Source organism: Stomoxys calcitrans, chromosome 1 (genome assembly GCF_963082655.1).
Source record: "Stomoxys calcitrans chromosome 1, idStoCalc2.1, whole genome shotgun sequence".
Classification (NCBI taxonomy): Eukaryota; Metazoa; Arthropoda; class Insecta; order Diptera; family Muscidae; genus Stomoxys; species Stomoxys calcitrans.
Genome location: NC_081552.1, coordinates 4643169 through 4660600, shown reverse-complemented (window position 1 = coordinate 4660600; position 17432 = coordinate 4643169). Strand labels below are relative to the sequence as shown.

Here is a 17432-nt window from a genome sequence, read left to right as displayed (position 1 = left end):
GAAGCTTAGCTGCGAGCTACCGGGCGCATCCGATATTTATATCTTGGAGTTTACCAAAATTGGACTAAGCGGATGGCCCATTTGAGGTGCAGTCACGGTCAAAGATTTCGTGAATTTTATGTGATTTTTTGTTTTAAAAAAACTTTCCTATAGCTCTTGAAAAATCACCCTTTCGCAAGTAACTAGCTGTCCCGGTGTGCTTTGCTACACCCTTAAGGGTTTGCGGCCCTTTTGACATTTCCTCTAACTCTCAAATAACTTGCATTAGAATTCCATATTGTCCGGTTTGGTATACATGCCCATTTGGGGCATAATTTTGAGTTGGGGCAACTCCCGGGGAAATTGATGGACCTAAAATTTTATCCATTTCCGACTTTATAAAGAACATATATTCTTGATCAGCCATGCTCGTCCGTCTGTCTGTTGAAATCACGCTACAGTCTTTAAAAATGGAGATATTGAGCTGAAACTTTGCTCATGATTCAGGTTCATGCAAGAAGAATTTTCATTCAATCACGCTCACGAATCACGTGACTCACGCTTGACACGACTACTCACGATTCGCGTGCATAGTTCTATACTTTACTTGGGGGGCCAAACTCTGCAATCTGCAAATATTTCAGGATAATCGGTTCCACCGTTTTTGGTCTATGGTAACATATAAACAAACAAACAAGGCGCAATACTTTCATTTTTATACAATGAACTAGCTAACCTGGGCCCGCTCCGCTGCGCCTTCTTTTACTTTATATGGAACTAAAGTTTCCTTGGAATACTTATTTTCGACAATTAAAGATTTTTTAGTGAAATAACATTCTACGAAAATATTGGGTTGCCCAAAAAGTAATTGCGGATTTTTCATATAGTCGGCGTTGACAAATTTTTTCACAGCTTGTGACTCTGTAATTGCATTCTTTCTTCTGTCAGTTATCAGCTGCTAATTTTAGCTTGCTTTAGAAAAAAAGTGTAAAAAAAGTATATTTGATTAAAGTTCATTCTAAGTTTTATTAAAAATGCATTTACTTTCTTTTAAAAAATCCGCAATTACTTTTTGGGCAACCCAATAGTATATCGCTTGACTAACAGTTTAACAATATTAGTGTCTTTATCTTAATCCCATATGATCTTTATTGGTCTACGAATTTAAGTTTGGATATAAGGTGTACTCCCAGATACTTGGCCCTGAAAAAATATCAGCATCGTGCTCAAGAGGAGTTTACAGGATGAGGCGTCCCCCAAACGCATGACCCCAAAAGAGGTCATCATAAGGATATCAAATTCGTATTCTACTCCCAAATACCTTTATTTGAGCCCCATATTGCAATGGCCACTAAAAATTGCTGTGTGTGGGGTATTTTGGGAAAGGGGTAGATCCCCAGAAAATTGATTCCGAAAATGGGTATCAATTCTTACTCTAACCCCCCAATACTTTTCATTTAGGCCCACATTGTCATGGTCGGTAAATATGCCCGATTAAGGGGTGTTTTGGGGTTGGGGTGGTCGCCCAAACACTAAGCCCGGAAAATATATCAGCAACGTGCCCTATTCTCATATATCTATATATAATTTATTTGAACCCATATTGCCATTGGCCTCAAAATTGGATATCAAATTCGTTTTCAAGTCTCATTTAAACTCCTTATTGCAAAAGTCGGCAAATATGTCCGGTTTGGGGTATTGGCCCTAAAAACTATGAATATTTAGCTCCACTCTCTTTACGATCCAAATTGTCTTGGGGGTTGTTATGGTGGTGGGACGTCCCCTAGACAGTTGGTCCCTAATGTTGGTAATAGATACGTGGTCTACTTCCAAATACCTTTAATTTTTGCCCCATATTTCCGTGGTCGGCAAACATGACCGGCTTGGGGGGTGTTTTGGGGGATGGGGGATTAAAAATTCTCTTATTTGAGCCTCATATTGCAAAAGTCAGCAAATACTTCCTATTTGGGTGGTGTGGCTCCATAGACACTTTTCTCAAATATTGATATCAGATTCGTGCTTTACTCCCAAAGACCCATATGGCTATGGTCGTAAATTTGTCCCCTTTGGGAAGGTTTTTGGGGAGAGGCTGCCCCCCGCACACTTGGTCCCATATTTGGATATCAGATTCTAATTCTACACTCAAATACCTTTTATTTAAGACCCATATTCCCATGGGCACTAAATAAGTCCACTTTGGGGGGTGTTTTGGGGAAGGGGTCCACCCCCCAGAAACGTGATCCTACATTTGGATATCATATTCGTACTCTACTCGCAAATACCTTGCATTTGAGTCCCATATTGCCATTATCGGTATATGTCCGATTTAGGGGTGTTTTGGGGGTTGGGTGGTGTTGTGGGGGTGTGGTGGTCCCATAGACACTTTTTCCGAATATTGATATCAGATTTGTGCTTTACTCCCAAAAACCTTTCATTTGAGTCCCATGTGGCCATGGTCGTAAATGTGTCCCCTTTGGGGGAAGTATTTGGGGAGAGGCGGTCCCCCCAACCACATGGTCTCATATTTGGATATCCGATTCTAATTCTGCAATCAAATACCTTTTATTATATTCCCCATATTCCATGCTCAGTAAATAAGTCCTGTTTGGGGGGTGTTTTGGGGTGGAGGTGGAAGCCCAGAAACGTGGTCCCACATTTGAATATCAGATTCGTATTCTACTCGCAAATACCTTTCATTTGAGTCCCATATTGCCATGGTTGGTAAATATGTCCGATTTGGGGGTGTTTTGGGGTGGTCCCCCTAGCACTTGGTTCGACAAATGGATATCAGATACGTTTTCTTATCCTAAATACCTTTCATTTGCCGTGATTGGTGTAAATATATGTTTGGTAGGTTTTAGGTTGGGGCGGCCCCCCTAGGTACCCCATCCGAAATTTGGACACCAAATTTTTATTTTTAGGGTACTATATGAGAGCACACAAAATTTCGCTTAAATCGCACCACCCATCTCCGAGATCTAGCGTTTCTGAAAATTAGGGTTAGGGGGAGGGTCCCTCAAATAATTTGGCATTGCTGACCGTGTCGAATGCCTTCGATTGGTCCAGTGCCACGGGTCGTCCTATCACATGACCTGGGTTGATTGAAGCCACGGCAAATGTGTGCGGTGATGCCATGCAAAGCTGTTGTTGTGCAGTCTCCGAAATCCATGTTGATGCTAGGCGAATGGAAATTCTCCTACGAGGCTCGGGAGGAGTAATGCCTCAAGCGTTGTGATGGCTGTCTATCGGCTCGGATACCACGAATACGGCGAATGGCTCTCCTCCTTGCCCTGTCTCTCTCGGGATGCACAATAAATGGACGGATCAGTCACGGTTATTTCGCTAAAATTGACTGAGGTCCTGTCATCCCGTCTACCGGGGTTCGAGAGTGACTTAACAGTAGACCGCGCCAGCCACAAATTCCGCTTATGTTCGTTGACTACCCTGTTTAGCGGGGTCCTCTCTCGTCTGCGAGTACCACTGCTTTGGCCGGAAAATTGGGCCGCACTTGGGGTATTCTACCGGCTGGTATAAAGCGAGCGGCTGCTACGTTAATGATGTCTCGGAAGTTCCTCTCGGCCACAAGCACATCAGAGGGGGGTGGCAGTTCACTGAAGCCAGTCCAATCGGCCTTCTTATAATTGATAAACGTCCGGCGCTCAGAGGTTATGAAGTCGGGCGGTCGGTCGATAGTGAGAATTATGAGGAGGTGGTCTGACCCCAAAGAGATGACGGCTTGCCAGGATACGTCATTCAGGAGATCAGGGGATGCCATGGAGATGTCGGGTGAGCTGCTGCACCTCCTCGTAATTCTAGTGGGGGCATCCTCATTCACCGTCCAAGACGTGGAGTTTTCAATCTGGTCTGCCAAAGCTATGCCACGGTGGTCGTTACCGTGGGGAGAATGCCATGAAGTGTGATGCGCATTAAAGTCCCCTAGAACCAGACGATTATGGCCAACCCACTTATGTCGGTGATGAATCTGAGAAAATCTAGTCTTTTACAAAAAATATCAAAACGTCTTTATTATGGAATAAAAATGAAAGAGACTGAAAAAATGTGACAGTTATTCAAATACGAAAAAGTATAATAGCTTGTTAAAATAATTCAATGAAGATGTGATTAAAAATGTGTGAATGACAGTAGTTTAGATATCCAACATTCCCTCGCACTTAATTTGCTTTCCCTTTAAATCTTTTCCGAATTCTTTCCGATCTTCTGGGGGTAAACTGTTGCCGACGTTTTCCACAGGGGCGTGACATTTCGCTGTTTTGACAGTTTTGTTTTCCGCTAGTTCCTTGTCCGTTGGATTGCATATTTTGGGAAGCTTCCACAATTGTGGTTTGACCTGAAGCTTGATTAGCTGGTTCTAACCTCTCACAATTGCTTGCGATGTTGGTTTGTTCGATAACTGTTGAGTGTCGTTCACTTGTTTCTACGCTTGGATTCATATTAGAATAGTTATCTGGAATTAATATGTCTATATCGTCATTAGCTGTCTTTTTTGATACATGACATTGTTTAGTTATATTGTTTCCACTCGTTTCTATTCTGCTTTTTATTTGATTTTGATGCCTTCGGACTTCGCCCTGCGCTGTTTTTACTGTAAACATTAAATTTCCCATTGTTGCTTTTATTTCTCCTTCAACCCAGCGTTTTTTACCAGAGAAATTTCGTACATAAACCTTTTGACCAATAGATAACTTCGAAGAAAATTTTGATAATTCGTGCTTCACAGGAAACATTGCGGTTAAAATTGTACGAGGCTGACGACCGTGAAGTAATTCTGCTGGAGATTTACCAGTATGTGGGTTTGGTGTTGATCTATATGTTACCAAATACTTGTACAACGCCTGTTCTTGATTTGGTTGTTCCTTACTTATCTTAGTAATAGCTGTCTTAAAAGTTCGAACAAAACGTTCAGCTAATCCATTCGAAGCCGGGTGAAACGGGGCTGTTGTCAGATGCTCAATAGCGTTTACTTCACAAAACCTTTTAAATTCAGATGACGTGAATTGTGTACCATTATCAGTTACAATGGTACGTGGTAGACCTTCAATTGCGAAAAAACTTTGTAAAGCTGCTATAGTTGATCCCGAGGTAGCTACAGATACTGGCCTGACAAAAGGAAATTTGGAGTACGAATCAACTGCAATAAGCCACATTTTGTTTACAAATGGACCAGCAAAATCAATGTGTATTCTTTCCCATGGTTGCTCAGCTTCGGGCCATGCAGAAAATACTTGTTTCGGATTATCCCCATTTTCTTGACAAATCGTACATTTTTTTGCCATACTCTCAATTTCTTGGTCAATATTCGGAAACCACACATATCTTCTTGCTAATTGCTTCATTCTACATGCACCCCAATGTCCGTCATGCAGCATACTCAAAACTTTTGAGCGAAGTGAGCTTGGAACTATTACACGTGAGTGTTCATTGTGCAGAAGAAGCACATCCTTTTTGATAGAAATCGAATATTTTCTTGCAAAATACGGATTGAAAGAAGCCTCCGATTTATTCTCCTCCGGCCAGCCATTTTTCACAAAATTCGTGATAACTTTTAGTGTTTCGTCGCTTTTTGTGTGCAATGCTACAGTTTCGGAATCAATAGGACAGTCTTGCAATATCGTATTATAAACATCATCAATATATAACACCTCCGCTTCAGTTTTATCGAATTCTTTATCATCTCCCATTGGCAATCTTGATAATGCGTCAGCGTTTGCATGATGAAAAGTTGTTTTATACTTTATAGAATATTCGTATGCTTGCAGTGTAATGGCCCAGCGTTGAAGTCGATGCAATGTCATGATAGGAAGCTTTTTGAAGGGATGAAATATTGTAGTAAGAGCTTGATGATCTGTTACTAATTCAAAGTGTCTACCATATAGATACTGGTGAAACTTGGTCACACCAAATATTATGGCAAGAGCCTCCTTCTCTATTTGAGAATAATTAACTTGAGAAGCATTTAGCGTTTTTGAAGCAAAGCATATTTTAGCCGCTCGATTTAAATTTTATAATCAAACAAGAATGAAGGAGAATCAGAAATACGTTGATTGGGTTGCAGATCTAAGAGGTGTAGCCAGAGAATGTAATTTTACGTGTGAAAATGAATACTGCAGACAATCCTACGTCGATAACAAAATAAGGGATATGATTGTGTTATACACTCCACATAAGAAAGTCCGAACAGCTTGTTTGCAAAAATCAAATCCATCTTTAGAAGAGGTGCTGCAAATTTGTTCAATTTTTGAAGCAACTGTTAAGGCGTCGGATGAGATCGAAGATACTATGGAGCCGACAAATGAAGTTCACGCTATTCAACGTTATAATGTTTCAGAAAGTAAATCAAAGGGAAAGCTTACTTTCAAGAATTTACAGTCTTGTCCAGGCTGTGGAAAGTCTCATCAGAGAGAAGAATGTTATCACTTTAAGAATAGAACCAGATGCAATAGATGCTCGAAGCTTGGACATATATCGAAAGTATGTCAAGCACAAGGTAAGCTTGGAAATAGTCAACAAATTCATGAAATGGAGGTAGAGGAATCGTCTATAAGTCACGTTGAAGCAATCGACACCGTCAATAATGGAAAGAATGATAAACTCATGATCACTATTAAGGTAAATAACGAAGAATTGCCATTTCAATTAGACACTGGAGCTTCATGCTCATTGATTGGACTTGACGTCTACAAGAAATTAAAACAACCTTTGTGTAGTCCAAGTAATAAAACATTAAAAGCGTATGGAGGAGCTATGTTGGCTCTAAAAGGGGTGGTTAATGTGGATGTTAATGTCGGCAACCAAACACGAAATTTACAACTTTACGTTGTTGATTTGGAAAATGTTGTGAACATATTTGGATTCGATTGGTTTAAAGAATTTGATTTTCAGATAAAAAGTCCATACAATAACCTGGTGATCGAAAACTGCTTGCAAGTTTCAAATGACTCTCTTACGGATTTAGAATGTAGATTGAAACAAGTCTTAAACAATTTCAATGAAGTTTTTTCTGAAGGACTTGGACACTGTCCAACGTTTAAAGCAGATATTACCCTTAAGTCCGATGCAGTTCCAAAATTTATGAAACCTTACAATATTCCATTTGCGTTACACGACAAAGTTCGACAGGAAATTGACCGTTTGGTCTCCAATGGCGTCATAGAGCCAATAAATTCGAGTGAATGGGCTTCGCCAATTGTGGTGGTTCCAAAACCAAATGGTTCCATAAGGGTTTGCGCCGATTTTAAAGTTACTTTAAATCCCCAAATAAAAACTGAAAGATATCCCATCCTCGTCGCCAAATGATGAATCTGAGAAAATCTAGTCTTTTACAAAAAATATCAAAACGTCTTTATTATGGAATAAAAATGAAAGAGACTGAAAAAATGTGACAGTTATTCAAATACGAAAAAGTATAATAGCTTGTTAAAATAATTTAATGAAGATGTGATTAAAAATGTGTGAATGACAGTAGTTTAGATATCCAACAGTCGGGGTTGTAAGTCTGGCCATTAATCGGGACACAGCTACCAACCGGCGGTATATACACGTTGTATAGCTCTATCTCGGCAGTACCAGACCTGACTGTTATCCCCATGCATTCCATGTAGGGGTCACTAGCGTGAAGCGCAGGCAAGATAGGTCTATACTGCATGGAATGGTGTATTACGAAGGTCAATCCCCCACATCCATTCCTTGAGCGATCCTTACGTAGCACATTGTAACCTTGACAACCGTGCAAGCTGCAGGTGTTGGCCAGCTTTGTCTCCTGGATCGCTGCGACCAATATGCTCTTCCGACTCATAAAGTCTACGATCTCATCGATCTTGCCACGAAGTCCGTTGCAATTTAACTGCAAGAACGATACACTTCCCGGCACTGGCCTGGCAATATTAGGGCTAGGATGCTGCAGTTGCGTAAATTGCCGTACGGGAGAGGTCGGAGGGGGTCACATAGTCCGACGACGACGACGCTTGTGACCCGCTGCTGGCTATGTTCGCACAGCACCTTGCGACATAGCCGGTTAGACTATACTCCCGTAGTGAAGTGAGGCCAGAGCAAGATCGGAAATGTACCCACTCCATGCACCGGTTACACCTCACCGACACCGACCGATGATGAAGGCGGTTCTGGCAAACCGATCAGAACCAGGGTCCGGGGTTCTTTTCAATTCCGGCACGGACCAGAAGCGTGCGGAGAAGGCACTCCGGGATGTGCCTCTCCCATGACGAAAGAAAAAGACGAACACGTACACTGAGGCGGCCATCCTTGCCGATGAGGGTTCCATCGGGTCAATCCGGTGCGTACAACCGGCTACCATGGGATTACTGGGTGGTCAGACCAGAGTCCTTAATATGGTGCCACGGGAGTCAGGAGCCCCTGGAACTTCGGTTCCAGCCAGACTACGGTGAGGCCCCAGTTGGAAGCGACGTGGTGGTTGTGGTTTACACCTAAAATAGCAGAAAGGTCATTTCGATGCTCGGTCTGGGGTTGCATGTAATCAAGCGGCTGCAGTGACCCATAGATCGGAAGGAGTTTTAGCTGGTGCTTCGCTTCCAACCAAGGGAAGATCACGTCCAAGCTATGTGGGATCGAATTGGTACTCATGCTGACATGGGGTCGTTGGTAGACGCATTATATTCATCCGGGGTTAAGAGCCCTGCAGCAGGATTAAGCCAACACGGCAGGTGTCTGCACAAAATACCACTAGGACTACCCCCCACCCGCATACATATGTGGGTACAACAACAAGGATTACAGGATTCTCATACTGGTTCCTCATACAAGGGTTCGTACAGACCCATCATACAGGTTTCGCCGGCTACTGTCTCTTCATACAGATTCCTCATACTAGTTCATCATACAGATTTTTTCTACTGGTACCTCTTACAAGCTCCTCATACATTTTTCTCATGCAGGTTACTCATACAAGCTCTTCACGATTTCAGGCCTTTTGAAGGATTTTGCCACATTTTCCAAGCTGTTTACCTGCAATTTGGTAATTTGTATTTATTAAACCGACTTGGAGAATCTTTGCTTGGAATTTCGAACTCGCAGACCAAATCACAGCAAAATGACTTCAAAATTCGTAAAAATGGGTCTAACAACATTTTTCCAACTAGGATACATGGATCTTTCTTGCCAGAGCAGCTAAGAAGGGTAAGTCCAGTCAGACTCAAGGACTTCTTGCTGGCGTCCAAATGGTATGAGGAAGGGCGTTGACGGACCGTCTCCAGCAGAGGAGGTGTAATTCAATGTAAACTCTGCAGCAGACGGAGAGAGAAGATTGCGGAATCACAATGAACCACATAAGGCGGATATCAATACAACATGTTTTGGTATCATCCTCTCCGTGCTAACCTCACCCAGTAGGAAATGCATACTGACTTAATATTGACTTTTCACCACAACTGCTGACTGTACCCAAGCTTTATATGACCTTGTCCATCAGAGGTAAATAGTGACATTGTCAATAGTAGTGTCATTAGGGGAAGTAAAGAGACATTTATGAACCGGCAAAATTATTTTCCAAACCGGCAAAATAACAAAAAAAAAAAAAAAAAAATTATAGTTTGTCACCTGGCAACAATGTAGACAAGATTGTAGACAATTTGGTGACAATGTCACACATATGGTAGACAAAAGTGGTGACTTGTCGGCACTTAACGCCAGACTTGCTACAGGGAACCTGCACCAGTTCCATTAGATTCAAAGGCTCTAGCCTGATTACAAGCAACAGTTGTTGCCACAGTGTTGGTTCGTTCCTTCACCGCTTGACTGCAGGACAACTTTTTGGTTTATTTTCTTTGGTGAATTTTATCCAACAGGTGTTTTTGTTCCTCTATCTGGTCACCCCTAACAACGAAGACAAAAAAATTTGAATTTGTTGGAAATATGCCGCCAACAAAATTTCCCTAGAAACGGCCAACAAGCAGGTCAAGTTCATGGCATGGTGTTGCCATTGTAGAATGCTACCGAAATGCCCGGATACCAATACCAACGACTGTTTAATCGATGCAGTAGTTGCTACTTGGGGCAAAAGAACAAAAGTATTGAGTTTTGGCGCAGGAAAGGAGTTTTCATGGAAATGTTATAGCATCAAATTTAATTTTCTACAAAAATTGCTGAGAGGAAAAAAACCTTGTGACCATGGGAAATACGGAGAGTAATGTGACCAGTGGCGTTAAGAAACAAGCTGGAGTCTCCACCCAGGCGTTGTATAAATTTGTTAATCTCAAGGGTGGTGGCCTTTTGGTGGACATGATGAAGCGTGCCTGTCAAACCAAGCAATTTGCCGAGATAGATCATGCCATTAAAACAAAGGTGGAGCCGTTCCTTTACAATAGAGGCGAAGGCAGATATTTTCCCATTTCGAAAATGGTGTTGTTACGCAACAAAGAACGTTCCCGCACAAAGCAGTTGCCAGAGATACGCGCCCTAGAGAATCCCGACGAGGAGTTCAACATTCACGACTATTGTTCGGAGGTCTCGGAGGCGGAATACATCTCGAATCCCACTGCTTATAGATTTGTGTGTTGGAATTTGAATGTAAGGGGAGGAAGCAGTGAGAATTGCTTAGAAAAAAAAAAAAACCATTCCTAAATTGTTTCATCTTCCAGGAAAGAGGTGCTGTGGGCGAAACCATACTGCATTTATGCCTACTCAATGCCTCCTCGCTACATGCTGATTTGGCCAAGCGGCTATTGAAATTCTATCCCAAACTCATCATGGACATATACCTGAGTGATGAGTATTATGGGGAGTCAGTGCTGCACATAGCCATTGTGAATGAAGATCCGGCTATGGTCAAATATCTGCTGGATGCCAATGCGGATGTACAAGAAAGGTGCGTAACGAGTGCTAAATTGCGGATTAGAAATCGCAAAATTGGCTTCTATTTTTTTTTTAATGTTTATGCCCAGATGCTGCGGTGCCTTTATGTCTGCCGAAGACCAGAAACCTTCCCGCTATGACTCTCCCGAGCATGAGTATGTCGGCGTTCATCCCATGACAAACTATGATGGCTATGTCTATTGGGGCGAATATCCCTTGTCATTTGCCGCCTGTCTATCCCAAGAGGAATGCTTTCGCTTGGTATTGGCTCGAGGTGCCGACCCAGATTTCCAGGACACCAATGGCAACACTGTGTTGCACATGCTGGTCATTTATGAGAAAATCGACATGTTTGATGTGGCCTATGAGGTGGGCACAAATATCCATCTACGGAATGTGCAAAATCTCACCCCCCTGACCTTGGCTGCCAAATTGGGAAGAGTGGAAATGTTTTTCCATATCATGAGCATAGAAAGGGAGATCTATTGGCAGCTGGGAAGCATAACCTGTGCCGCGTATCCCCTATTCAAAATTGACACCATAGATGTGAAGACGGGCGACATAAACAAGGATTCCGCCTTAAATTTTGTGGTATTTGGAGTGAGTCCTTGCAGTTTTGCCATATGCCTTAAACACATTTTTTTCTTACGTTTTTCCCGTTCCGTTTCTCAGGACAAATTGGAACATTTGGAATTGTTGGATGGTGTGGTCATAGATCTGTTGAAAACCAAATGGGACACATTTGTAAAGTCCCGTTTCTACAAACAGTTCTACATGTTCTCCTTTTACTTTTTGTTTTCGTTGGTCAGTTTCATATCGCGCCCGGGGCCCAAGGAACAGGAGCAGGATGAAGATGCTGAAGATGCTGGTAAAGCCACCAGCAAGCCAAATGTAACCAGCCATGCTCGCAACATATTTGCTGGTCCCCCCACTGGCATAGCCAATATTCACCCGTTGCCCTATAGTAAGTTAGCCATACGAAGTTCATTTTCACAACAACTCCAAACCATGTCTTTTCAGAAACTTTTTGGTTGAACTTCAGTGAATACATAGACTATGATAGTGATGCCGAACATATACCCTCATGGTGGGCCAGCTATGAGGAATGTCCCCTAATGAATATGGAATCGAATTTGGCCAAGGTACCTAGTTAAGATGCCACTAACAATGGTTCGGCCGGGCCGAATCTTATATACCCTCCACCACCATGGATCGCATTTGACATGTTCTTTGCCCCAAAGGATAATGGAAACCGACTGGCCAAGAAACGACTTGGCCAAGATAATTTCGATGGTCCAAGCCTAAAAGACATTGACGACAATGTCAACGGGATTACGACTGCAAGCACTGATGGGGTCCTTCGAAGATTGTTGTTGTCCTTTGGGGGAAAGGAAAAATTAGCCCCAGAAGAACCCTGGATGACCGGAGAGAAAGAGGTCGAAAATCGCATGTTTATTTGGATGTGTATTACACACGGCCCAAGGAATACAATAAAATGACCAGAGCGACAGAACGGCCGAACGGGAAGGGAACTGGAAGCTTTTCTGCGACCAGGTCGATAGCGTTAACGACGCCGCCAAGTTTCTCTCAGAAACCCATGTCCCAGCTGAAACGTTAGTAGGCGACGTGGCTTTTGATACGACGCGACTCACGGAGACACCGGAATCTTGGAATAATGAAGTTGATCGAAGGCTTATCATTACAGAATTTATAATGAAGGAATCCTTTAGGAGGTGGACTATCTGGCGCCCCTCCTGGCCAATACTTTCATAGGGGGCCTGGGACTTGCATATACTCCGAAGGGTGGTATTTATACCGAAACCCGGCAAGGCAAGTTATGCGACACCAAAGGCCTAAAGACCTTCGGCTTATAGGTACTTTCTAATCAAAACCATGGAACTTATTGTGGATACCATGACAAAGAGTAGGATATCCAGTGAACTGCTCAAATACCAGCAGCATAAGGTCGGTGGAGACTGCCCTGCACGAGGTTGTGCATAAAAAAGACAATCCTTCGATGTGAAGACCTACACATTGGCGGTATGCATTGATATGGAGGGGGCTTTTAACAACGTGAGGAATCCTTAGAGGAATCCGGGTGGACCCGGTCCTTAGAGACTGGATAAATCACATGCTAAGGAACAGGTGGATAAATTGCGGGTCCCATGACGTAAATACGAGGGAGAAAGTGGCACAAGGCATGCCACAGGGGGCATTTTATCGCCACTCCTATGGGTGACCACCATAAATGACCTATTACGGATGCTGACAGAGGAGGGATTTGAACCCGTCTGCTATGCAGACAATGTTATAACACTTATAAGGGGCAAGGATGCGAACCAGCTATGCAGAAGGCCCGAACGGGTCTTACAGATGGCGCATGACTGGCCTATACCTAAGGGTCTCAATGTTAACACAGCGAAGACTGACGTCTGCCTGTTCACGAGGAAGACGAAAGTGGGCCGCACCACGTTTCCTCAATAGAACAATTTTTGATATCTGACAAGGTGGATAGTCCAGTGGCTCCACAGGAGCGTGATAAGACCAATACTTACTTACGCCTCAGAAGTTTGGTGGACTGCGATGGAGAAAAAGTGCAACGTAAGGATAATACAACAGGTTCAGAGAACATGTTGTCTTGGCATAGGTGAAGCGATGAGGACCATGTCCACTAGGGCACGGGAGACAATTCTAGATATACGACCCATAGACATACAGCTTAAGTGCAAGGCAGCCACTGCGGCTATGAGACTTAAGGCGATGGGAGCAGCTCATACCATCGCGGTATTATCGAGGCGACGATGGGAAACCTGAAGGAATGGATCGAATACCTGAGACGACCCTTGAGGTCGAGTGCGAGACACTGCTGCCAGCGGCACAGTCTTGGATTGGCGGAACCCTAGTATTGGCATCTGGAAGATCATGTTACACGGTTGCATCCAAGCTTGAGGACAGAGTGGACCTGGGGGTCTACATTCACAACCCAGGGACTGAGATCTGTTTTAGAATGCTTGGCCATAATACGGTTCTGCAGGGTCCGCCAACCAGAGTAGTTCTGGCTCAATTACATTCCGGCAGATGCAGCCGCCCCAATTCCCACAGAGCTAAGATTGATGCCGACGTGCAAGATGTATGTCCCGATTGTAACCAGGGACCGCACGATACACGCCACTTGCTTAACTGCCCGGCCACTCGACTCAGACCCAGATTCCTGTGGACGCACCCCATCTCAGTCGCAGAGTTCCTGGGCCTTGCCACTCAACAGAATCAAGCAGACGAAAGATAGAACACAATTAACTGCTACAACAACAACAACAACGATACATCTTTACGAACAGTAAACAGGCCATAAGGGCAATAACAACCAGGACGGTAAGATCACGAACAGTCTTGGAATGTAAGAAGGAAATTAACCCCTTTTCTGAGGATGGCACGATCCGCATTGTTTGGGTGCCGTGCCATAGCGAAGTAACTGGAAATGTGAAAGCAGACGATCTGACAGTGAAGGCCAGAGAACTGCCGTCAATAAACTTGGTTAACCCGAAGCCGTCCGAAGCAGTACGAGTTAAGGGCGCGGGCGACGAATGCGCATGTAACCCTCTGGAACAGCGAAACGGGGCTATTACTGAAAGGATGTAAGAAGGAGGTCAGTACAGCTTTCGGTATCATAACGGGACACATAGGACTACGAGCTCACTTATGTAAAATCGGTGCGGCAGGTGATGGCATGTGTAGGGCATGCGGGGAAGATGATGAGACGTTGGAGCATTTCCTATGTCATTGCCCGGCTTTCGCGTCTAACAGATACCAGCACTTAGGTGGGGACACAATACCAAACATGAATCAACCTAGGGGCTTGGCATGGAAGGAAAACAATTAAGGATTTCGTAAGTAGCACGGAACTCCGCACAACAAGCCGATTACTGACTTAGACGTATGTCCGTGGTGGCATGGGGCGGATTAATATCCGCACACTCTTTTCAACCTAAGGTTAATGGATAAAAATTGCCATGTGATTGGAGTCATTTCAGGTTATGGATCGATTCGGACCATACATGATTTGGACGTTTGAGACCATAGTAGAAGTCATTATGCAAAATGGATAAGAATTGCGCCCTATGGGGGCTCAAGAAGTAATATCGGGAGAACGGTTCATATGGGGGCTATATCAGATTATAGACCTATTCAGATCATATTTGGTCATAGGAGAAGTCGTTGTACAAAAAATTGCGCCCTCTGTAGTATCACTGGGAGTACAATTTTATATGGGAGCTATATCTGGTTATGTACCGATTTTGACCATACTTGGCAAACTTGTTGGAGATCAGATCTAATAATAATTGCGCTCCCTAGAAGCCCAAGAAGTCAATATTCATGATCGGTTTATATGGACCGATATGGCCCATTTATAAACCCAACCGACCTACACTGATGGGAAGTAGTTGTAAAAATTTCAAGCGCCTAGCTTTACCCCTTGGAAAGTTAGCATGCTTTCCACAGACAGACGAACGGACATGGCTAGATCGACTTACAATGTGGTCCTCGATGTGTTACAAACGGAATGGCAAAGTTAGTACACCCCCATCCTATGGTAGAGGGTATCAAAAGGAAAACTCTTATATTTCTCTCTCCCTCTCTCTCTCTCTCTCTCTCTTCTTTGGCAGATACGTATTGTGGCCGAAATTGTGATATTTTTTGGTGCTATTTTATATCTACTGGCCGCCCTAAGGGAGGCCCGCTTTTTGGGCTACAAAATGTTTGTGGAAAATTTGGTAGGTAGCTCACAGCAGTAGCGGTGCCCTTTGATGAAGCTCGTACAAACCTAAACCCTTTCAGATGACAGCACCCTCAAGAGTTATGTTCTTGTTCTCCTGTTGCCTAATGATGACAATACCCTGGCTAAGGCTATCCTGTCTCACTGAGCTAGATGATCATGTGGCCGTAATGATAATGCTTACCACTGCCCCCTACTTCTTGTTCTTCTGCCGGTTTGCTCGCTTCACCCTTTCGATGAGAGCAGACGATATTTTGATTTTGAATTTCCTTACATTTCAGAGGCTTTAAAACGGTGGGTCCCTTCGTCGTGATGATATATCGCATGGTCATGGGTGATTTGATACGTTTCGTGTCCATTTATTTGGTCTTTGTCATGGGCTTCTCGCAAGCCTACTACATAATATTTCTAACATTTGACAATCCAGCTACCCCGGAGGAAATCGATGATACGGGAGCCAATCCCATGCCTTCGCCCATGGAGTCGGTGGTGGCCATGTTTCTAATGTCACTCACCAATTTTGGTGACTACTATGGTGCCATGAGTTCCACGCAGCACGAATATGAGGCCAAAATTCTCTTCTTCCTGTTTATGGTGATTGTGAGCGTGCTGTTGGTTAACATGTTGATTGCCATGATGGGCAACACTTATCAGAAAATTGCCGAAATTCGCAATGAATGGCAAAGACAGTGGGCCCGCATTGTTCTGGTAGTGGAACGTAGTGTTGCTCCCGCAGAGAGATTGAAAAATTTTATGCAATATTCCCAGCCCATGTCGGATGGTAGAAGGGCCCTGGTATTGCGTCTTAATATGAGTGTGAGTATAAATGGGTAAACCCACCCCTCCCCCCCACCTAATACATGTCTCTTGTTTTTTTTTTTTTGTTATCACTCACCTTTATAGGATGAGGACAAAGAGGAAATGAAAGAGGTGCAGGAAATGAAACGCATACACGAAAGATTTTCGAAAAAACGCCAAACCGAAAGAGAGGCGAGAGCTCGCAAGCGCCAGCAGGAATATGAAAAATTCTTTGGAGCCACACCTGCCGAGGACAGTGAAAATAATAATGTGTAACACTGGGCATGCAACAAGTGCATCATGCAGCAGCAGCAAGGAGTGTTTAAATCTTTTTAGTACAATAAAACAAAGCTCATTCTTTTCTGTTGGAAATTTCATTTTCAAGGTATGATTTTCTTATTTTCTATTGAATTTCAGAATTTTTACTACATTTTTAAGACACTGGCCCAGGCGTATTGCTAAATTTGTAAACAGGGAGAAGAAAATGCGATTCGCTGTGACATTTAAAATTTTCGGAAATAGATTAGGCTAGGCCAGGTTGAGAAGAGGCTGCGGATATAAATCCGCCCCATGCCCCATAAAATCTAACCTCGAAAAAGAAAATTTTTAGTTAGGAATTCCGTGCCACTTGTTTTCCATACCACTCCCCTACGTTGGTTCACATCTGGTATTGTGTCCCAGAAGAAAGGAGAAAACAAATTTTGAAAATTTCTAACAGATGCAGAGGCTTTACTCGCAAAACCACCAAGATGGCAGGTTTATTGTAGCGGTAGAATAGCTACCAAGCGAATGCCTTTAACCTTCCACGGTAGACCAGGGTAGTTCAGGCTTCACTGCAATTGGGCAGGGACTGATTCGAACTTCGTAGACGTGTGTCTCCATTATAACCAGCGACCACACATCAGATGTGTCAAATATTGGGTTGCCCAAAAAGTAATTGCGGATTGTTTAAAAGAAAGTAAATGCATTTTTAATAAAACTTAGAATGAATTTTAATCAAAAATACTTTTTTTTACACTTTTTTTCCAAAGCAAGCTAA

The 17432-nt window shown here is 43.3% G+C and overlaps 3 protein-coding genes across 3 annotated transcripts; 2 read left to right on the top strand and 1 right to left on the bottom strand.

Moving 5' to 3' along the window:
- Window positions 1-4151: 4151 nt before the first annotated feature.
- LOC131998540 (uncharacterized protein K02A2.6-like) lies at window positions 4152-5144 on the bottom strand. Its single transcript, XM_059370905.1, has one exon. It carries the CDS (start codon window positions 5142-5144, stop codon window positions 4152-4154), a length of 993 nt encoding a protein of 330 aa, XP_059226888.1.
- An 871-nt stretch (window positions 5145-6015) lies between these two features.
- LOC131998535 (uncharacterized protein K02A2.6-like) lies at window positions 6016-7293 on the top strand. Its single transcript, XM_059370898.1, has one exon. It carries the CDS (start codon window positions 6016-6018, stop codon window positions 7291-7293), a length of 1278 nt encoding a protein of 425 aa, XP_059226881.1.
- Window positions 7294-10137: 2844 nt separating this feature from the next.
- LOC106089611 (transient receptor potential cation channel subfamily V member 5) lies at window positions 10138-16777 on the top strand. Its single transcript, XM_013255511.2, has 9 exons — window positions 10138-10536; window positions 10608-10834; window positions 10911-11421; window positions 11494-11785; window positions 11842-11963; window positions 15486-15593; window positions 15658-15809; window positions 15877-16411; window positions 16499-16777. The coding sequence occupies exons 1-9, from the start codon at window positions 10138-10140 to the stop codon at window positions 16667-16669; spliced, it is 2517 nt and encodes an 838-aa protein (XP_013110965.1). The 3' UTR covers window positions 16670-16777.
- Window positions 16778-17432: the final 655 nt, after the last annotated feature.